Source organism: Harpia harpyja, chromosome 19 (genome assembly GCF_026419915.1).
Source record: "Harpia harpyja isolate bHarHar1 chromosome 19, bHarHar1 primary haplotype, whole genome shotgun sequence".
Lineage (NCBI taxonomy): Eukaryota > Metazoa > Chordata > Aves > Accipitriformes > Accipitridae > Harpia > Harpia harpyja.
This window is the reverse complement of record NC_068958.1, coordinates 22,195,823-22,218,139: the sequence shown is the minus strand read 5'-3', so window position 1 is coordinate 22,218,139 and position 22,317 is coordinate 22,195,823. Positions and strand designations below refer to the sequence as shown.

Below are 22,317 nucleotides of genomic sequence, written 5' to 3'. Positions count from 1 at the left end.
GAGCAGGCACTGACCTCCACTAAATATTTACAAGAATCCAGTTAATCGCAAACACAAACGTAGGCTTTCTAGATTTATTTTTTTCCAGGTGACTGGGAACAAGCTGACTTGTGTGCCAAAAAATCAGCAGCTTCCTCACAGGCACACAGGAGGTTATTTAGAACCCACACAGGGTGCCCATGGCCATGAGCATCAGCCAGGGCACAGCCACACCAAAAGCCATCTCCTGCTCCGATGGATGCTAAACACCCCTAAGACCTCCTCAACCCACAGCTTGCGGCTGGATAAATGGGATAAAAGGGGTTTTCCTTGACCACATCCAAGGTCACTTCTTTTCAGGCTGTGGCTGGTGAGTCCCTTCAGGACCAGCTGGTTTCCAGCTGCAGATGCTGGAACTCACCAGTTAGAGTCACACCAATTGCTCCTCTTGACTTTTTTTTTTTTTTTCCTCCTAGAAAGAGATATGCCTTAAAAAGAGTGTTCCTACCCTAACAGCTCCATTGAAAACTTGAGAATCTGAATTCCAACAGCTCCAATAAAAACACCCTTAAAATTGATGAGGGAAGAGGAACGGCAGCAGTAGCTCTGGGGTGCAGGAGTCACCATTTGCAACCCAACTCCCAAAGCCCAGGGATGCCTGCCCTCCCCTGCAGACCCTCTTCCTCCAAACACTTTCCAGAGACTCCCAAAATTCACCATTATCTCACAAAACCAGCACACAATAGATAGTTATAGCAAACAATAATGGAAAATAAACAGAGGAAACTAGATCTACATTTTTTTTTTTAAATATCTTTATTGTAAATAAATGCTGATGGGATATTTATGCTCAAGTGCACAGAGTGCGCAACATACAGCACAAGTTTACATATATTGCAATTTTTTTTTTTTTTAACCTACAAAAAAATTAGAAAGCAGTAACATCGCAAAATTGCAAGTAGACACATAACATCCATCTCGGTAAACACTGAATACAGAGACGCAGTTTGCAAACGGTGTTCAGAGAGACAGAGGAGCAGCGGGAGAGGCGGAGGTGGCACCAGCAGCGCTCGCCCAGTACCCTTTGGAGGAGCACGGGTGAGAATTTGGGACATATCCCTGGGGCAGGTGGTTCCTGGAAGCGCTGGCAGCGATGCTTCTCCTCCCAAGGCTGCTCCTCGGCCCGGAGGCGGCTGGGCTGGGCTTTCCCGTCACCCACCGCCGAGCTGCTGGGAAGGGGACGCCTTACAGAGAGGTGGCAGCTCTAACGTCACAGCCAGCGTACACAAACTCAAGCTACCCAGCCCGGTTTTAAGCCTTTTCCCCTCGCTTTCCAATTTTCCCCATCGCTGGCAGCAGAGATGGAACAGGTTTTGCCCGAGTCATCATTTTTCTCTACAACGACCCATAACGCTGACAGGCCAGCCAGCCCCTGGGACAGGAGGACATCCCTGCTCAGGGGACAGCGACGGACGTCCCACGGGTGGCCCTGCCACTGCTCACTGAAAGTAACAGCAGCTACCACAGCCTCTGCTGATAGAAATGGAGAGAAAGTCAGGGAAATACAGAAAAAAAACCCCACTCGTGGTGCAATGCTCACGAAAGCACCAAGCCCACTTCCATACCTCCAAATTCACCACCTCTGCCCACCCAGCCCGAGACACCAGCTCCGGTACGACTGACAGCACAAGCCACTGCTAATCCTCAGTTCAGGTACGTTGTGCAATCATTGTTTATTCTGGGGTATTTGCACGCACGGTGCCAAAGCAATCAGGTGATTTCAAGGAAATACCTGGCACGGGGACCCGCCAGCCCGTTACAGGGCTGGGGAGATGCGGGGGCTCACTGGCATCGCCCCAGCCCGGCCGCCCCGAGAGCTCGGGGCTCGGCAGGACCCCGCGACCCATCATGTCAGGTGTGATTTACCCGCATGACAACGATGATAATCACAAATCTGCTGCTGCTCTGCTCTAGACACACGTATTTACGCCTTTTGAAAGTTAAAACGCAGGAGGAAAAGGCTGTAGTTAGGCTTTAATTAAAGCACCGAGGCACAAATGCTGCCGTCTGCAGAGACGGCTGAGAGGCTCCATCCCACGACCCAGCAGACCACGGCCAAAGCAAGGACCTACTCGACAGGAATAAGGGACCCACAGTCAGTGATCCAGAACTGCAGACCTGATACTTAGCAGTGATTAAAAAAGTTTCGACCGCCAACATATTAGCAGCTACATTCATGAAACCTGGCAGGTAAAAATACATATTTTGTCTCCTTACAACCATTAACTACTCAATGATACAAATATAATTAACTCCTTAGCAAGTTATTACAGCATATTGTGTGTAAACATCCTACAGTACATTTCTACTCCTTTTTCCCTGCAGAGCGGGAGGTTTCTCCGTAGGAGCAGCCAGCCCGATGCGGTGCAGGTTTGTGCGTTTAGAGCATTACTGGAGAGTGACAGCAAGTATTACCATGCAACAGGCTCTAAATCTCTTCCTTCAACATTTTTTCTCCTTTTTTTTCTGGCTTATTTCTAAGCACTGTAACATTTAAAACCAAAGAACAGACAGCGCTGCTCTTGCAGAAGGCTGCAGCAAACCTGCGCCCCAGTGGGAACAGCCCGAGGAACAAAACTAATAAAACTCAGTTTCTCACCCACTGAATTTCCTCCCTCCGTGGCGCAATTGCTTTAGATCAACACACGCTTCTGCTCTGCGTAAATCCTAAAAGGCTTAGGATTAGAGCCTGGGCCTCCACCATTGACCTCTCCGTCTCAGCTTTATCAAATTAAAGCTCTGGGAGTGTTTAAAACAACTAGGTTTGAGCTCAAAATCCCCAGGTAAACCTCTTCAGGGCTTCAGGGCTGCTGAGTTCATCTGCAGCCAGGGCGCTGATGTTTCTCAAGCACAGATCCCTACTATGGGTATGGCCAACATTTTTTTTATACATTTAAAATAAGCAACCTGGGTCCCAGAAGTTGCTCATATAAGTCCTGGAGTCACCAGAAACAGCAGGTTCAGAACAGCCTCCTGCTTCGTACCTAAATGCTCTTTTCTTGCCCCAACCTGAGGATTTTGCCCTTAGTGCAAGAACAGGAGGAGTGGGGTAAAATGGAGTTTGGCAAAACACAACTCAAGACTCGTGGGAGAACACTGTAAATTTGGGGGTTCGGTGGGGACTTAAGAAACACAGAGCCATCACACGAGCTGCGCCGCAGGGGAGTCTCACAGTCTATGCGCTAAATACTAAAGCAGCTTAAACTTATTAAAGGCAGCATTATACATCAGTAACATTCACAGCTTATTTGTAGGCAAGTTTAAAAACTTGTTGTGGGCCTAAAATTTGGTATGTTAAAAAGACAACTGGTAAAAATCATGTGCTTCTTGCAAACTCTGCACACACGGCCCCACTGTTCCCAGACACCAAGCAAAGCGATGCTCCAATTTTCTGTTCTAATAGATAAAAGCATCCACAAAGCCCAGGAAAAATGAGTGAGAGGATGACGCTTAGATCAGGGTGCAAAGCTAAAGCAGGACTTGAGTTCAGATTTGACAGCACTGGTAGCTGTGCTGTTTCCAGAGAGCGACAGGAGCTTTATTCCCTTCTGCCCCTCACAGGAGACGTCCCGCAGGATTTGCTGACTTGATGAGTGCCTTGTGTTACACCTTGTATAAAAAAGCCTTCCCAAAGCAAAGGAACAGGCTCAGGTCATGGGATTCAAATCAGCAGTCATGAAAGCAAACTCAAATGATACCTGGAGCTCTTTCAATGGTTAAACACCACAATAACTGCGTTTGAACTTGGAAATGGTAACAGTTAAAAAAAATAATTGGGGATTTGGTCCAGTAACACATCTTCCAAAGAAAAGCTGCTTCAGCGAGTATGGATATGACCATTTTGTCCTCACATATACTGCAGTTAATTTTGCCATCTAACCGGGAAGATGCGGAATACTATTTTAACACCTCAGAAAGCCCACGGATACATTAGCTCAGACATATTAAAAGCAGATTGAAAAGTCTCCGTAATAAATTTTCTCCAATCTCATTGGCAGACGTTTCAGCATTCAGAAAGAAAAGACACAGACAGACTCTAAAAACACATTTCAGAGGAAAGTACTGGCCAAAGTGGCGCACGGCTCACTGTGCTCCGGGGATGCTCGCGTCCCATCCGCAGGGCTCTTCCCAGCCACGGAAATCCCAGCCGAATCCAAGATGAAAGCACAAACCTCTACACCGTTAAACTGGCCATCCTCTACAAATAAGAGATAAACGGTACAAGTTATACCAAGGGTAAGTCAGGAGATGGTAAAGCAGGGGACAGCAGAGCTCAGCTCAGTGCCAGGGACGGACAGACAGATGCTTTGCAGCAGCCAGCAGCAGCTGGATCCAACCAGCTCCACATAATTGTTCTATGTGACGGTAACCATCTGAGGATTTATTTATTTACTTCTACCCGAGCAAATAATGAGCTGCTTCAAGCTTTGCACCATCCTTTAACCTCTTGCAAAGCTCCGGACAAAGGGTTTCCCAGTCTCAGCCTGAGACCGTGCAAGCTCAGCTTTACTGGAGTACCTCGTAGGTCGGCAGGCAATAACGAAGCAGGCTGGTTACTCAGGGTTACTCACTTTTATTTATCTTCTCCATAGGAAAGTACACTTCCAGGACAAACATAAGAAACATTACAGTAACCATTTTGCATATTAACCACAATACTTATAGTTTTGATAAAACTCCTTCCACTGCCTCACCGAGGGTCCAGCAGACAACAGGAACACACTCAGGTCAGTACAAGTGAATTATATATTTACAAATGCACGATCACACAAGTTAAAATCCGACAGCCAGGACTTCCTACAGCTGCTGTTCATGCAATATCTCAGAGCACAGAAAATGCTTGGAAAGGCTCCAGTTGTGCAATGCCCAGCGCCCGCTCTGTTCAGCTGCAGCACTTTGAGACTGCAAACCGATATGTAAATTGGTACGTGCAATTTGTCTTGTTACCTAACCAGCACTGTTTTGCAATAAAAAAATGGCACAGCTATGGAGCCAGTTTGCTGACAATTAACAGTAGGCATCAACACTTAAAATCCAACAGTCAGGAAATCCGGACCCTACATATTTTCTATTTGCAATAAATAAATAAATATCTAAACAGTTTTCCTGACATTAACACTTAAAAAGTGACCATCATCAGGCAGAAGTAATCCATAATAGCTGCTCACATGCTACTTTCTCAAGCAAAACACCAGCACTAAGAGGGAAGAAGGTTTGTACTGGAATCAAGGAAGTTGGACCAAGTTACCTTCATTTATCTGCAAGCCCGCCCAGGAAGTCTGTGTTATTTGTTTAAACATAGGGGAAAACGAAATACTTGAAGCGCAGCATTAGAAAAGTAATTTTGCAAAGCTGGCATATACATTCATTTTCTAAACACACAGCTCCTTTTGGCTCAGAGTAAAGGCAAATCCAAAGGGGCAAGGCTTTGGTTTTTAGCCTATGGATAATTTTCCTCTGATTTGATTCTAAAGTAATATCGCTCAGTATAGGAACAATGACTTATCAAATTTATCACAAGCTCCCCCAGCTCAGGTTCTTTCACCTTTTCCCCTCATCTTCAACATTAAGGCCTCTGAAACCCAGGGAGACAGGCAGCTTTAGGAGAAATGCACCCTTTTTGCATTGCTAGGGGCTGAACCATTCCCAAGTCGGCCATCCTGACGTGGGAGATTCTCTACAGCAATATCTGAGCTCGATGCTTTGTGCGCTTCCGCAGCTTTGGCAGGACAGTTGGTAAGAGAACTTTGCACCATTATTAAAAATGCTACCACAAACTAGAGAATAGGAGACCGAGGCATGTTACTTCAGGATCAATCCCATACCCCTGTGTCCTATGACACGTGTGTAAATACTGGTGACTGAGAAAGACAGAGCAGTCACATTGAGAAAACCATTGGAAGAGCTTCACTCAAGGACAAAGCGCAACTAAAGTAAAAAAAGCGCGCATCCAAACGGCCAAATACATTCAAGCAGGAGTTTCTCAGGCCTGGAGGAACGCTACCTGGGCAGAGGTAGGAGCTGCGCCTTCCTCGCCTGGAAGAGATGAGGAAGCATCCCACAGCGGCGAGACCTGCGCCCCATCACTGCGGGGACCACCCTGCCGCAGCTCCCCACCCAAACCTGAACCCTCTCTTAACGCCCAACATCTGGAAACTGAACCAGCTACCACCTTACTTTCCTTGCATTAAACCCAGCTCTCCCTTTGACGCCAGAGCACCAGGAGCGAGAGGATTTGCAGCGAGAGGATTTGCCCAAAGCCCCAGGGCAGAGGCAAGGAGGGAGCTGAGAGCAGGAGCAGGTCAGCAACGACCCCGGCAGCCCACACGCAGCGACTTGAATCCTCCGAGGACACAGCCTTGCCACCTCCGAGCCCACCCTTAGGGACCACCACCCTCGGGTGCTCCCCGGCACAGCCTGCTGCTCCCACTAGGAGAAGACCACCACGCTCCCAAAGGTGGGGTGGAAGCAGCCGGGTGCTGCGGGACACCCCGGCACACGGGGACGAGCACGGCACGGCGCGGAGGATGCGGCACGGGCACCGCAGGAGCCACGTGCTGCCGAGAGCCGTCCCGCAGCCCCATGCGGGGACCTGCTGTGCAATACAGCCGGGCCCCCAGGCAGAGCACCTAAATTGAAAAAAAAAAAAAAAAAAAACAAACCAAAAAAAACCTTTTACAAGACAAAAAGCACCAGCGTTGCGTGTACCACGTGAGGCGAAACACCCGATAAGCCAAGCGAGGGGTTGCAGCGGGGTCTGCCGCAGCCACCAGCGGAGCAGGGGCTCGGGGACTGGCCTTGGGGCCGGCAGGAACACAGCGAAGCGAGGGCATCTCTGGCCTTTCTGCGCGGGGCGGCAGCCAACGTCTCATCCGAGCCCCTTACTCCGAGGCCGAGAGGGAAGCCAAGGTCTCACGGGTGACGCTGGCTGCTGGCTCCCTGGAGAGGGGGGACAGACAAGGACATATTCTCTCCTTAGAGTGGGAGAAAGACAGTCCTGCTCTCTTTGCCCCCATTCAAGGATGCCTCCAAGGGGAACGTGATGGTGAGGACTAGGTGACAACTGCCACCCACACAGAAAGGTTTGCCCACCCAGCTGCTCTCCAAGCACACGCTGAACCCACCCAGTTCCCTCGAGTCACGGGGAGCTGGGGCTGAGCAGCACTGCTCCTGTCCAGGCAACGATCCAATGACTCCTGCAAAACCCCTGCCATCAGTAACGTCACCGCACCTCGTCCCAGGCGGAGGGGAGATGTACGTGGAACCCAGCACTGCTCAGTACAAGCTATGAGCTCAGCCCAGCAGTCCCAGTGCAGAGCCGTCCCACGTACTGGTCCAGGGACGGAGCAAGCTCGGGGTGAAATGCACTTTTGCAGGCAGCCAGCACAAGCACAATGCACCAGTAAGTCCAGCTGCAGCCCCTGGATCAGTGGGCTCAGCCTGGTAACATATTCCTCCCTGATTGAGGTCCCCCTTAATGACAGGTTTTTATACAGCAAAAGACTTCCTTCTGCTCCATGCGTTTGTCTTTCCCCATAGTTTCCATGCAGCGTTAATCAAGAGAAGTCCTACTTACTAAACCAAAAGAGAGTACATACAAGCTGCTCTCAGAGGTACTCACAGGCAAGCATTTCCCCCTTGAGGCTGCAAAGGAAAAAGAAAGAGCACAGGATAGCTCATAGTGCATTTTAAGGGAGATTTAAAAATAATAGTAAAAACAGCAAAGCAAACTGGGAAAGAAGTAAAGCAACCCCAAAGATTCCATGTTAGGGAGCTCAGGGCAGGCTTGTATCCCAGCAGGAGCTGATACAAGGCGTGGGCATCGTGTGCTGCAGCACCCAGCCGCCTCCTCCACTGCTGCTCGTCTCAAGGGCTCCATTCAGGCAAGAGGTCCCAGGACAGCACGGTTCCCTACTGCTCACACAGCCCCAGAACCCAGCATTTACTAAATGCTCCCTCATCCCGGAGCTGTCAGCACTTCGACATAACGATTACGAAGGGTACAACTGCAAACGGGGAGCGGTCGGGGTAGGGACCCCTGTCCTGGGGCTGCACAGCTGGAGACACCCACAAATTAAGACCTCAGGTAGTCAGGGTCCTCTCCAGCTGAGATTCTTCATCCAGAACTGCTGTGGGCTGAACCCAGCCCAATGCAAAGCCCTGTCTGGTTCTGTTCCCACCGGAGCTCTGGGATTTTGGGGATGCCTAAGCCTCAGGCTCTTCACTGAGTATGAAAATGCCAGCAGTGCTCACCTGCGCAGCATCACCCCTTCTTTTACTCTCTGGCCACTTACTCTGCTAACAGGGAAGAGGAGAACAAGAAGCTGGGCTCACTGAATAGCTTGGAAAACATTAAACTCTAAAGTATCCAAGATTATTTTATTTTTAAACAGCTTTGGTAACAATGGCTGTCTCTGTACAAGGGGCCCAGCCAAGACCTCCTCAAAGCCCCCCACCGACCTCTGCCTCCTCTGCCAGGCAGCAGCAGCGTGCAGCCCGCTCTGCCTGCGCTCTCCCAGGCACAGAAAAACTCCTAATTTAGCAGAGAAACGATTTTAAATGAGCAAAGAAACAAACAGGGCTTCACATCCAACACTGATGAGGCCCTACGTGCTTTTAAGCCAGAAGAAATGCCAAACACCAAAATCCAGGCTGCTTGAATTTGGGCACCCAAAGAGCCCAAACTTTGTTCAACAAGTTGCTGACACCAGGATCTGCGGGGAAACGGGCACCAACAAAATCACAGGCACAAAGATTTCCTACCAAGTTGCTCTGGGGCTAAAGCAACACTTGGCTGCAGTATCAAATTAGGACAAAGAGGGTATTAGTAACTCTTTCCAATCAGGTTTTTGCCAGAAATCAAGGTAATACCCAGAATTAACCACCCTGCCAAAACCCTATTGCACTGATGGAAACTCACCTGCATGGAGCCTGACTTTGAAAGCCTCTGGCACCACAATTCTAGTTTAAATGGGGCAAATTTTGGGTTTGGGGGGCAGGTGTGGGGTATGTTTTTGGGTTTTGTAGGGTTTGGAGGTTTTTTGTTGTTTTTGTTGGTTTTGGGGTGGGGTTTTTTTTTGTTGTTGGTTTTTTTTTTTTTTAAAGGGAATCTAATCCAGAATGATTTTCATGTGGGAAGAGAGACAGTGTTCAAGACCCTGGGAAGGGTCTGTATTTCAGAGAGGACCACCGACAGCTGCGGGTGATGGTGTGATGGTGGGGAGGGGGAGCGTAGGAGAGGTACCACCTGGACACCGACTTGCAGCTGTGGCTGGTCGGCCCCATCTCGAGCTTCCAGGGATGGGAAAGCCCCCAGCAGGTCGAGAGGTTTGCTCCCAACGCTGTAACCAGGACAGGCGTAAAGCTGTTTCTTCTCATCCTTACAGGGGTTTGGCTGGCGGGAAGGTTGTTCTGATCCCAGACGGAGGGGTATCACAAGGAATGAAAAGGGGAACCACAGTTTAAAACCACATCGCGCACCAGCACGCACCGCCGGCATCCCCACCCGCAGGCACCCCAAAGCTCCCGGCAGCCGGGGCTGCGGCTCGGCGAACGCCGCATCGGTCTGCGCTGGCATGACCGCTCCGTGCCTTCCCCAGCTGAGCACTAGTGGTGGGAAACGACCTGCTCTGTCAGCTAATCTGGCTCAGAGTCCACTGAAAAGGCTGCTTTTTTAGCAGTTTTATTTCCCTTTGGGACTTTTTTGCTTAGGTGGCTTTGTTTGTTTGCGTTTGCTTTTTATTGTTCTTTTAATTTTTTTTTTTCCTCCCTGCAATCAATTTAGGGGGGAAAACAAAATAAAAATAATGAAATAGAAAACTTTCCCTGCTTTGTGTTTCTTCTCCCCCAAAGCAGCCGCGTTGCCCCAGTAAAGCAAAGAAAAACAGAAACGGCCTCCGACTTCTCCGAGCAGGCAGCAACAATTTCAACACAGGCATGGCGCAGAAGTTGCAAAGCGATAAATACCCGACCAGGAACCACCAGCATGGGACCAGCCACAGAAGTCTTGCCAAATATCCTCAGTTTAGCATTTTGCAGTCAACTGGATTTACCTCTGCAAACCCTCCAGCCACAGAAGCAGGTTCCTAGTTTCTCCACCCCTTGTTTATGGTCCCTCAGCATAGGGGACTCCTTTATGCTGGGACAAAAAAAAAAAATATAACCATATCCCAGGCAATCAGCCAATAGCTCTTTACAAAACACAACAACAAGAGGCAACTAAAAGCCTAAATGTACCAAAAGAACTTAAAATGCGATGCACTTAGATATCCTGCAAGCTAGCACAGCTGAGAGTCGGTTCATTCTCTTTAATTGGGGGAGCTAATTACACACAACTGCTACGCAGTATTCCCCGACAGATCAGTCCCTCTGCAAAACAGCGTTTGCATAAGTGAGCACCTCAAATAGCAGCAACTTCCACAGATTTTACACGTATTTAGGTGCTTTGCTGAACAAGGTGGATGGCCAAACAGTTATTTAAGTAATGGGAGAGACAGGACTTTGTAAATAAAGCTAGTCAAAGTCTGAAGTGTTTCCAGTGCTGCTGTAAGAAGATTCCCAATGCAAGGCAGGTAAATTGGACCCTTCTCCTTCAGCTCCAACATATACAAAGTTTAGGAACACCACAGTCTTGCCTTGCACCAAAAACTTGCCTCTGCAGATTTCTTGTGTGTTTTACAAGGGAAAAACCTCCACTCCTCCCAGCCACCGGCACACGGCAGCCAGCCTGGGCCCCCGAGGGCTGCAAGCGCTGCCCAGAGCCACCAAGAACCCGTCCCAGAGCCCAGCCTTACCCCGTCTGCAGCTTTACAAAGAGAAAGCTCATCCAGACAATGAAAAAAAAAATTCACTTCAAACATTCTGGCAAGTCTTTTCGAAATGATTGCAATTAATGCAAACAAGCATCAACAACAAATACTTAACTGAAAACTGAGAATGAGACCTGGAATTTAAAATCTAAGTCCTAAATTTGCCCATTCTGCTTCCTACAATAGCTCTGAAAAATATCTGCTCCTGGCCTGGGAAGCACACTAATTCAGCCTACAATTAATTCTGCTTTTAGGAATTACTTCTGAAGCAAGTCTCTCGGGTGACTGAAAGCAATTGGCCATTTCTAGCAGGTCTTTAAGAGTGTTTCAGTTTAGGCACTTATTTTTGAAAAGGGAAAAAACAGGGCTGTGCAGCAAGACTTACTGAGTCCAGGGAGGGTTTGTCACGGTGGGTGTTCACTGCTTCCACATTCAGGGTAATCGTCTCCACTTTACAACCTTTATCAAAAAGAGAGAGAAGTTTATATGAGGAAGGGTAATTTAATAAACAACCAATTTTTTTGTTTAAATATTGAAAACAGCATGGAAAGTGAGCAGGAATTTTTTTTTTTTTAATAAAACAGCTCATAAATAAACAGTTCACCCTATTAACAGAATTTTACACTCTGACTACTTTCTGGTTGTGACCTTCACTGCAGGAGCGCAGCCCTGTGTTATGTGGACTACAGGTCTATACAGAAAAGCCATTTTTAACTGACTGCACCCCAGAGCCAAAGCCAAGTTTGGAGGCACACACAGCCTTCTCCATCAAGAGGTGAAACCCACCTGTGACAATTATCACCTGTTTAAAAGAGAGGCCACAGGAGAACACCCCCGCACCCACACATCTCCCCTCCTGCTGCTCCCCTCAAAACCCTCCCACTCTCCAGAACCTTTTTATACATTAAAAACATTAGCAGCAGTTTTTACAGCATATCCAGTTGCTGCCGCACGCGGACACAAACTTGCTCATCAGATTCACACGCAGACGCAAACCAGGGGAAAAAAAAACAACAAAACAAAGACAATATTTACCGTACGCAACGGGCGTGAGCTTGAGAATGGTGTGGAGGGGGCAGCGCAGGTAGGGCAGCTCGTCTAGGACAGAGGCAGGCGTTATGGGGGGGCATTGCGGCCGCGCTGGGGCTGCCCACGCCAGCCCCCCCATCCCAGGCTTCAGGTGGGAACCTTTCACGTAGCAAATATCGGACGCCAAGCGCAAAAGTGCCTTGTGCCCATGCAGGCGGTACCGCAGCCCCCCCGGACCCCTCGACCGCCCTCCCCAACCCCGCAGCAGCGGGACGGGACCGTCCCCACTATTTCCAACACACGGGGCCACCAGCCAGAGGGAACCCCTCCAGCAGCACATGGGTGGGAAAGCACTGCAGCAACAGCCGCCACGGACCCACGGGAGTTTTACTTTAAACTTTATTAACTTTATTAGAAGTTTATTAACTTTATTAAAGGCCTTAATAAACTCCAGTACCACTCACTGGAGCTTCATAAAGGAGCTTGCAGCAGACTGGAACTAGCTTCCAGGCAAGTATGCCATGCAAGGGATCAGCATTTCTCAGAAGTGTAGCACTATTGCCAACCCTTCACAGGCTACTGATGCATCAGAAAATTTCTTCTTTACATTAAAAAATAATCCCCTAGAGATTATGTAAATGCTACTGGTGGAAACAGCGCCAGAAACAAGGGCTGAGCAGAAAACTAACAGCACATGCATCTGCATGTCTCACAAAGAGAGCTTCTTGCTAAGCTCCATGCACTGCTGAAATGCAATGGTTAAAGTATTCCAGAAATGTTTTCTTTTTTTCTTTTTTAAGCAGCTCTTCCGTTGTGAAAAATCAAAACAGTAATTACAAGCCACCCTCCCAAAAGCTCTGTAAAGGAAGCAGCAAGAGAAGACAGCCCCTAACATCATGCATTTATTTTTGTACCTGCACTCTTGTCAAGAAAATAAGCCAACAGGCACCTCATAACTGCCTGGTGGGAGATAACGAGGACGTTGCCTTGCCGTTCTAGCTCCATAATTACTGGCTCCAGGCGCTGGACCAAGTCCTGGTAGGACTGAAAAACAAAACAGGAATTTTTCAAGGGGTTTTGTAAACAGAGGCTTAAAGCAGAAGTAGCAATTAACACAGCTTCACATTCAGGAAAATATCAGTTAAAATATCAAAATGCAGAAGTTATGGATGATTTGGTAAATACAGGAAAAAAAAAAAGGGCAAACAGCAGAAGGTGGAATTTAGTGTCAGCAACCCTCAGATTACAGGAGGATTCAGATTACTGGTAACTCCTACTGAGTGCAGTAAGAAAAACAAATAAAATAGTAAATTACACATTTCAACAAGATTGTTAAGTAAAACCAGAAGTGATGCCATACTCCACCCACAGTCATTTTCTTCCCAAAGTGTTTTTTCACAGTGACAATTCAGGCCTCAGCCAAATGAGCGGGATGCAGAAACCCCTCAGTGTCTGAGGGGAGCAGCAAGGAACTCGGCAAGTGGCCCAATTAATTGGTTGAAAGGCATCATCTGCACACCACAATAAAGGAAAGCAATAAACCTTTCCTCTAAAAAAAGAGAATGGGGGACCTAATGTTTTCACCTTCTCACACAAGTATTGGCAAAAAAAGTCAAAATTAAGGCCTTCAGTTCTACACATATGTATTCATTTTATGTATACTGTAGCTTATTGTTATTTCTTAGAGGTCCTCACCTCGCCTCCAGGATAGCGATAAAGATACTTCTCTTGATCCCTCAATGCAAACTCATCTGGATACTTGGCTTCAATTTCTGCATAGGTCATTTCTTCACATACCCCCTGAGGGAAGAAGAACTTGTTACAACAGGCTTTGTTTCAACAGAGGTACAACGATGCAACAGGAAGAAAAGAAAAAGCAAGTGGCTGAGATCAGTAATCCCTTTATGTGATGAAAGTTTTAGGTATCGTATCTGACGCGGCCATACACTCAGCATTTGTGTACCGCACGTCCAGGGTGGTTAGGAGAGGGTGGGCTTTTGCTGTTATTTCAAACCCCTTGTTTACCAGGGATGAAAATGAGCATTCATTTCCACAGCAACAACCCTGCAATTTCTTTTGCCCGAAAGAATTAGAGTGGGAGCAGTAACCTTTGTCCACCCAGGACGGTGTGACAAATGCCTGGGATGTTCAGAGTTATTTTCTTTCTCCACATCAGCTAGGTATGTTTGCAGCAAGGTCTAGAGCAGCTCCAGGCATTGTCAGCCCTGTACCAAACCACCCTAAACCTCACGATGATGGCTGCAGTACATTATACATGGACATGGTTATAGATGAACAGGAAACGGTCAATTTTATCGTGATGAATTTGGTTTTAAACATCGTTTTCCATCTAGAAAAGCGAAAGGCTTCAATCGGCATTTCACTCACAGCATCGATCTCGTTGAGAATCTTCCACTGCTCGTACGTGACCCCCAGGGACTCGGCCGTCTGGATCGTCCTTTTCAGCTGGCTCGTCCACACCTTCAGCTCAACAATTTCCTGCTCTTCGATGAACTTCTTCAGCGCCTGAGCGAACTGGAAAAAAAGTCAGGGGAGGTTAGGAGGGAGCAGGAGCTGCTGCCGCCGTTAAAAGCATCATTTCAAGGGCTGTGGCTGTCACGGCAAGATCCAGCTGCGGGGCTGCCCCTCGCAGGAGTCGGATGCAGAGCCCGGCTCTGACCCTGGTCACACAACACTTGACAAATACAGCAAGCCGGGTGCTGCCAAACACATACCTGCTTCCCGCGTGGTGACAGACCAGAATCCCCACCAATCTTGCCAACAAGGTTATATTCACTCTCACCGTGTCGGCAAAGGTAGATGGTACGCGGCTGGACATGAATGTTCATTAGGTAATAGACGATTTTACTCTGGATGTAATCTTGGACTCTGTTTACTAGGAACCGCTGTCCCACATTGATCACTTTAATGAAGGAAAGATCTCTGGAGTCAACATAAAATAAGAACACCCACACGACTGGTTTTAAAAATGAAGCACGTGCATCTGCGGGTGTAATCTAGCTATTCATCCTCTAGTAAAGGCATCAGCACTACCACTGGGTCGCTCCAGCAGACAGAAAAGACACTTAACTGCCGTGCTTAAACAAGGAGCTGCGTTACACTGCTGTACAGTAGAGAAAAATCCTTTCAAATCACTTGGGACCCGAGGATATCACCTTCACACAAGCAGTTGTGCTTTGGGAGAGCAGAGGCTCCAGCAGATGCATTACAGCATCCTGAGCCAGAGAACAGCAGCGACAAAGCAAAGCAGCTCATGTGTACAAGGACAAAATGCACCCCAGGGCTTTGCTTACTTGTCATACGCATCGGGATCGAGAGGCTGGTAAGTGACCTTGTAGCACTCTATCCTCTTCAGGAAATCATCCATCACATTCTCCCTGTTTCTCTCCGGGTAGTCGGGGCTGGAAACTTTTACCTCCTGATCAACAGACAGTGCCGCTTTGTGAGAGTTAAGCAAACTCGACAGGGAACAAAAGCAACGCTGAATAACATTATTCTTCCCCTTTGAAACAAATACGCAGTGTTTAACGCTGCCCTGTGGAAAAACCTGCTCCTGGAGAGAAAACAAAGGGCGACTCTGAAGGCACTGTAGTGCTTGGCCCTGCGACAGACACAGCTGGCTCGCTGTTAGCTGTCCCTGCAAGCCACCCGCTGCCTGCCTTCCCTTGACAAGGAATCACGCTTCAAGGTCAAACATTTCTCAGCTTCATTTGATTTCCGCCTTCTCGCATAACTAACTGCATCCTTAGCTTTTATAAACCTGCAAACCTTAGCTGCTTAGTTCCAAGGTGAAATGTAAGAGCAAGGCATGTGTGGACATTCCTGTAAGCTATCGTAGCTGGTGACCTTGCACCGAGCACCCACAGTAGGTACTGCCAGCTCAGCCTGGAAAATGAGGCACGCACCAGGATATTGGCAGCAATGACTTCTGGATCGTCGCAGACGGACTCCACAAAAAACACCTACGAAGACAGCAAGGAAGTATATTTCAGAGAGCCAAGAACTCTGCCCTGAATCAAAACTCGAGAGCTCCTGCCACAGGGAGCAGTAATGTCCCTTGGTGCAGCAACTCCAACTACAAGTTAAATATAGGAGCACTACCTTGAAAGCATTTTCTTTAGCAAAATTTAAGATCAGGTCCCGTCTTTCTCGAGTTGTGTTGGTCGCATCAAACACCTACCAGAAAACAAGTAAGAAGCAATGAGCAAGTTTTCCCAAGGCTTTTAAACCAGCCCCAAATCATTTGGGATTACAATCAGGTCCCCAAACGCCCCGGGCAGCTTTGAACTACCCAGATGTAAAACTATGTTTAGTTCAGAAAAGTCTTACAGCTATCTGACCACACTCCTCCAAGAGATAAGCCTTCACGTCTTCTAGAGCCACTAAGGCACACCGTCTGCAGGAGAGAAATGGGTATTGTCAGAGCTGACATAAAGTGTTCAGACGGCAAGGCTTCTGAACCACTGGGGAGACATTTAAACACCTTCTCCCTCTGCCCACGGAGCACCCACCCCTGCATCTTTCCAAGAGGCCCGGAGGCTCTGCAGAGATCATAAGGCATCTGCATCTATGACCTGCTTCACCACCAGGCATTCGCAGCCCCTGCTCTTTGTGTCAGCCCGAAGGCAACGACAAAACTCCTACGCACAGCCCCTCTGGCAGGATCCCTGCGCAGGCATTACACGTTATTTTGTGCTCCTCAAACACAGAGCCTGCCAAGACCTGAGACTAACCAGACCACCACAGATCAGTTCAGCCCCCTGACGCTGACTTACTTGCGGATTTCCATGGCTTCTTTGTTATCGTGCCTGAAGAAGTCATAGGACTTGTAAGACTTCACTGCTTCCCGGCGATACACTCCTAAATTAAACACTTCACACACAAAAGACGAGCACGTGAGACTGACGGCTTTCTGCAGACAGATCTCACGGCGCTTTTGGCAAAGGGCAGAGCCATCCCCGCACCGGGGCAAGCCCGCAGCCCCCGCACGCACCTTTGGTGGGCACCCCGATCCAGTTGAGGTAGCGGGTGAGCTTCTTGGACACGTAGGTCTTGCCGCGGGCGGGGAGACCGATCATCACGATCAGCGTCGGGGAGTTGGTCATGTAGGAAGCCCATGCTGCCAAAAAAACCCAAACCCCAAAACCCAGAAGCATCAGCTGCATTGCCGAGCAGCTGGGAGCAAAAAAGCGAGTTCCGACCCAAAGCCATCCCCCGTGCAGAGGTGCCCCGTCTCCCGGACGGACAGACAGCTGCCGTGCATCTCAGAACGGGCTGGCCGTCGTGTCCTTGAAGGTAATTAACCGCTGCGAGCAGCGGCTGGACGCTCTCCGGTCTCCCGGGCGCCTAATGGGACCGAGGTAGGGCTTTTAGCGTTACCACTATTTACCGACTGGGCGGGAGCTGTCAAGGGCAGAAGAAAGATGCTTTTAACAAAACGGTCACGTTCTCCCAGAAAACAGGCACAGCAAGCTCTGGAAAGGCCCAGGGAGAGGGGGGTTTGGGGGAAAAGCAGGGGATGCGGGCCATGGCAGCACCCACAAGTCAAAAAAAACGAGAGGCGTGGGGGTGAGCAGCACCGGGCACCCACGCGGGAAGGGCACCGGCACGGAGAGCGCGTCCCCGCGCGGGATGGAAACGCGTTTTAAGGAAGACGCGCGCTTTTCTAAGCGGCACGCCCAGCGTTATCCCCCTTTTTATGGTTTTTGGGGGGTTTAGGGGTTTTTTTTGTGTGCTTTTTTTTTTTTTTTCCCCTGAAATAGATGAAAGACACGTTTCCCCTCACCCCCCCCTCCCCTTCCCCGGGCCGGGGTTACTCACAGCACTTCTTCTCGCCGCCGCGCAGGGCCCCGGTCCTGCCCCGCGGGGGGCCGCCGTGCCGGGGCACCGCCGACATGGCTCCGCGCCGCCGCGCCACATGCAAATCGCATGCAAATCGACGGCCGGCGAACGGCGCTACGTCACGGGCGCGCTCCGCTATGCAAATGAGATCACCGCCCGCCAGCGGCGCGCTCCGGTCTCCTCCCTCCTCTCCCCTCCGCCGCCGCGGCGCTCTGACTGGCTGCAGCCCGGCCAATGACGGAGCGCGGCGGGAGGTCTCGCGAGAGGAAGCGGGGCGGAAGCGGAAGCGGCGGCCGGTCGGTGAGGAGGAGGAGGCGGCGGCGGCGGCCCCGCCGAGGATGCTGCGGCTGCGCTGCAAGGCCCGGAGCGGCACCCACCCGCTGCCCGGCCTCACGGCCCACTCCCGCCTCCGCGACATGCAGGCAGCCCTGGCCGCCCTTACCGGCGTCCCCGTCCCGGCCCAGCGTCTCCTTCTCGGTTTCCCGCCGCGGAGCCTGGACCTCAGCGACGGCGAGCGGCGACTCGGAGACCTCGGGATCCACTCGGGTGAGCGGCCGGCCGGGCGCCCTGGGCCTGCGCGGTGGTGATGAGGGGGGCGGGCACCGGCGCTTTGTGGCCTCTGCTGCCCCGCCAGCTGCAATTACCGTAATTAAAAGAGGCTGCGGCCCAGCACGCCCCTCATCAGCCGGCTGTCGGGCCGGTTCCGCCTCCCGGGGGTTGCTGTCAACCGCCCGTGCTCGGGAGGGACTCCTGCTCGCCGGTAGCGCCGGTGGTGGTTTTGCCCGCGTCGCCGGGGGTCCGGAGGTAAAAAGCACGGGGCTGGAGGGGGACGGGGACGGGGAGCCGGTACACGGCTGGCGAGTAGGCCGGAGCCCGCCACGTACGCTCGGTTGGCGAGTCGCGGTGCTACCGGCTGTTTTGGCTGAGGGTGTTTTCCATCAGGATACCGTGCTGCTGGGGCAAACGAGTGCCGTCCTGAATAATAATGACGCAACCGTGTTGTTCTGTTTTAGGAGCAGCAGCATCTTTAACTCCCATCTGCATGTTTCTCTCAACTCTCCCTCCTTCTGTGTTTGACAGGTGATACTCTAATAGTTGAAGAGGATACGTCCAAACCCCAGACCGACTCGCCTGTAGTTGCGAAAAGAACGATGTCTAACTTGGTTAGGGAAGCCGTGCCTGTGCTTGCGAGGAGGGTTGTTCCGGCAGATAACTCCTGTCTCTTCACCAGTGTGTACTATGTGGTGGAGGGAGGTGTTTACGACCCGGGTTGCGCTCCAGAGATGCGCAGCCTTATAGCCCAGATAGTAGCAAGTGATCCTGAATCTTACTGTGAGGCAGTTTTAGGGAAAACTAACAGGGAGTATTGTGACTGGATCAGAAGAGAAGAGACTTGGGGAGGAGCCATCGAAGTGTCCATTTTATCCAAATTTTACCAATGCGAAATCTGTGTGGTGGACACACAGACAGTCAGAATTGACCGTTTTGGGGAAGATGCCGGTTACACTAAGCGGGTCCTTTTAATTTATGATGGGATTCATTACGACCCACTTGAGCGTAAAATCCCTGACTCGGACATTCCTCCCCAGACCATTTTCTCCACAACTGATGATATTGTTCTTGCACAAGCGTTGGAGTTGGCAGATGAAGCCAGACGGAAGAGGCAGTTTACCGATGTGAATCACTTTACGCTGAGGTGCATGGTGTGCCAGAAGGGACTAACTGGACAAGTGGAAGCCAGAGAACACGCCAAGGAGACTGGACACACCAACTTCGGGGAAGTGTGACATCTGCATGAGGATGGTTACATCGACTACCTCACTGATCCAGAATAAAATTCTGGATTTCCAGATAAGCTGTATGTAATCATAAAATTCCGTTCACAAAGCTTGAAAAGCATATTAACTTAACGATGGCCAAGATGCACAGGTTTGTTATGATTAGTGACTTTTCCAACAGATTCGAAATAGATATCTTCTCGCATGCTAACTTATAGTACTTTGGCAGGTGGTATACACTGGCAGCTAAAACTTGATTTCTGAAATAATATTCTCTTTGTGTATGCGATTTGAGCGGACATAAAAAACCAGGCTCGTTCAACACTAGCGTAAAATCTAGCCTCTAAGTTACTGAATTAATCTCCGTATTATGTTTTCAGGGTAATTAAATTAATCTAAGGGTTTGGGAAACACACGTATCAGCATTACTTATACTAAGAATTAGACTCTGCACTTAGAAGCACTTCTTGCAGGGGAAACTGCTCATTTGGTGCACAATTTTTAATGGAAAGAGTATCTCCAAAGCTGCCCTATACTATGTTACCATCAGAAGTAGAATGTATTGTTTATGTGAAGTCATGGCTTTAGAGAAAGAAATGGCCTCTAAGCTTTAAGATAGCCTTCTTTAAATTAACAAGTAGATGGTTAAGTGTTGAATAAACTTATTAATCCTCCGTAGGTAGTTTTTAGTTGCTTGAAAAATAACTATATCAACCCCCTGGTGTTTACACTGCATCAGAACATAGGCATGTTTCTTGACATACTTTGAATTCTTCTTCATAATAGTATCGGAAATTCTGGCAAGAGGGAAATAGAGCAGTTAGGGAAGTAACTTAATTTACATCTGTTAAACACATTTAAGCAGACTTTACTTGGGTATAGCCAATCTCATGGCCACAGTGTTACTAAGCTGTACCAGACTCCAAATACTGTAAATTAGCACTTTAAGGTATAGTTCTCACTCTTTGCCGATAAAAAGTTTTGCCCTTTTTAAGAAGGACAGAGTGCTAACCCAGAAGGGAGGCTTGAGGTTTCTTCATCTGCATTCAGCCTTAATGTGTTTCATTTGTCACCGATGACTGCTCGGTAGCAAGACTTTAATTCTGATAATGAAGGGTGCAGTTTAATTTTCAGAACAAAATAAGCTGCGTAAACTGCCCTACTTCTCATACTATTCAGAATCAGGGAAGTTGAAATTGGTTTAGTATATCTTGCCTCACAGCGGGGTTGTGAGGCTTAACAGTAAGTGCTTTTGAGGTCTTTTAAAAGGTGCTGTAAAGGTGCATATTACTGAAAGGGATTTTTTTTTCTTTGAAATGCCTATAACACACATTTGTTTTATTGAATTTTAAAATATTCTTAGCCTGCTATTCTTCTGTTACTCTGTTCTGAGTTACCTTCCTTGCACGTTTACAAATGGGGAGCAAGAACGTGCATCTTCGGACTGAGGCAGAAATAAACCCACTTTCCAAGTGGAATCTAAGATCTAGTTTTAAAGGCCTCCATTGTTAGGGCATCTGGCTAAACTCCTGGTGCAGTGAAAACTTATTTTTGATAAAAAGCACGTTTCGCTGAAGTTCTCAGCTGAGGCTCCCAGTTGGACCTTGAAATACAGGAGGGTCTTACTGAGGAAGGAACATAATTACATAAGTGCTTTGTTGAATTGAGGCATGAGTAATTAAGTATAAAGAATAGAATCACCAAGAGCACTATGGACCAGGTTTCTTTTTAATTCAGTATTAAAATACACATTAGCACTGGTGGGAGTTTCCTGTAGAAAGCCACTTAGCTTCCAATGTTAAACCCCACTTTGCTTTTAGCCTATCATTAGGAAAAAAGAAACCACAAACCCCAACATGAAAACCAGCCCTCTAGAAGCTGATGCTTATAAACCTAAAGAAATACCTGACAGTTCAAAGGAACTTGAAGATTACACTGTGTTATAACTACTTGAGATGAAATACTGTCTAGGAATGAGACCAAGAGACTGTCAATCCTAAATTGTATTCTCAGCTTTCACACTGAAGCGGTGAGATGCCTTGGACAAGGAGCTGATCCTCACCATTTGCCATCTGTAAAATGGACATAATACCTACCTCAGAGAGGTGTACAAGGTGACTATCTTTGGGTGTCTTTGAAACAGAAATGGAAGATACATATTTATTGTCTGCCATGTTTGCAAATGCATTGACTTTGGGGAGCAACACATAGATGTTAGCTTTGTATCCAGGATGGATTTCTGAAGGTGTGTAAAACTATTTTTTTGGTATTTCTCAGTTGCAGTATTTTTAAAATTAGGTTATTTAAACCAGAGCGTGTAGCTTTGCTATATCATGTTTGCGTTGGAAATCTGCTAACAGAGAATCAGTTCCATTTGAGGAAAATGTGTCAATATCACTGCTTGGACGTTTTCTTTCGTTGCCTAGAAAATAAAATCTCTTTGGTTAAAAAATGTCAACTGAACTGCTGTAATTCATCTTTGTAAAAGTTGATACTGTTACACGCTGACAAACTCAAGAACAAGTAACCCGTGGTATGGACTGGGAGTCAGAAAACCTTATGTGATTCTCCTAAACTCTCCCAAACAGAAAGTAACTACATTATTTAAAATGTAAAAGATATGGATACCTTTAAAGTACAACTCTCTCTCTTTTGTAAATGTTAGGGTTTTTTTACTATCTTTTTATCAGCATTTGCCTGCCCTTAATGATACAATTACAGAAGTATCACAAAAAATGGCATCCTGGCACTAGTAAGATGAACTTCTGAACATCACTAATACATTTGCACTGAACTGTTAT

The 22,317-nt window shown here is 48.3% G+C and overlaps 2 protein-coding genes across 3 annotated transcripts; one reads left to right on the top strand and one right to left on the bottom strand.

Moving 5' to 3' along the window:
• Positions 1–776: 776 nt before the first annotated feature.
• Positions 777–17,852, bottom strand: PFKFB2 (6-phosphofructo-2-kinase/fructose-2,6-biphosphatase 2). 2 transcript variants are annotated; one of them, XM_052815627.1, is made up of 15 exons: positions 17,718–17,852; positions 16,891–17,016; positions 16,673–16,769; positions 16,227–16,293; positions 15,999–16,073; positions 15,803–15,859; positions 15,191–15,315; positions 14,612–14,819; positions 14,265–14,411; positions 13,572–13,676; positions 12,791–12,920; positions 11,883–11,945; positions 11,233–11,306; positions 7,661–7,683; positions 6,695–6,978 (listed from the first exon to the last, which is right to left on the bottom strand). In XM_052815627.1, exons 1-15 carry the CDS (start codon positions 17,791–17,793, stop codon positions 6,921–6,923), a joined length of 1,431 nt encoding a protein of 476 aa, XP_052671587.1. In that variant the 5' UTR covers positions 17,794–17,852; the 3' UTR covers positions 6,695–6,920. The 2 variants fall into 2 exon arrangements, with proteins under 2 accessions (XP_052671588.1, XP_052671587.1); XM_052815628.1 differs by lacking the exons at positions 6,695–6,978; positions 7,661–7,683 and adding an exon at positions 777–4,237.
• Positions 17,826–21,974, top strand: YOD1 (YOD1 deubiquitinase). Its single transcript, XM_052815629.1, is given in 3 exon segments — positions 17,826–17,939; positions 17,942–18,284; positions 18,819–21,974. Coding segments are annotated over 3 exon segments (1,164 nt in total). The 3' UTR covers positions 19,526–21,974.
• Positions 21,975–22,317: the final 343 nt, after the last annotated feature.

Coding starts and splice junctions, on each gene's coding strand:
- PFKFB2 (XM_052815627.1), bottom strand. CDS start 17,793: ATGTCGGCGGTGCCCCGGCACGGCGGCCCCCCGCGGGGCAGGACCGGG. Junction 16,770..16,890: donor GATCGGGGTGCCCACCAAAG/GTGCGTGCGGGG, acceptor TTGTGTGTGAAG/TGTTTAATTTAGGAGTGTAT. Junction 16,294..16,672: donor GAAGCCATGGAAATCCGCAA/GTAAGTCAGCGT, acceptor TCTCTCCTGCAG/ACGGTGTGCCTTAGTGGCTC.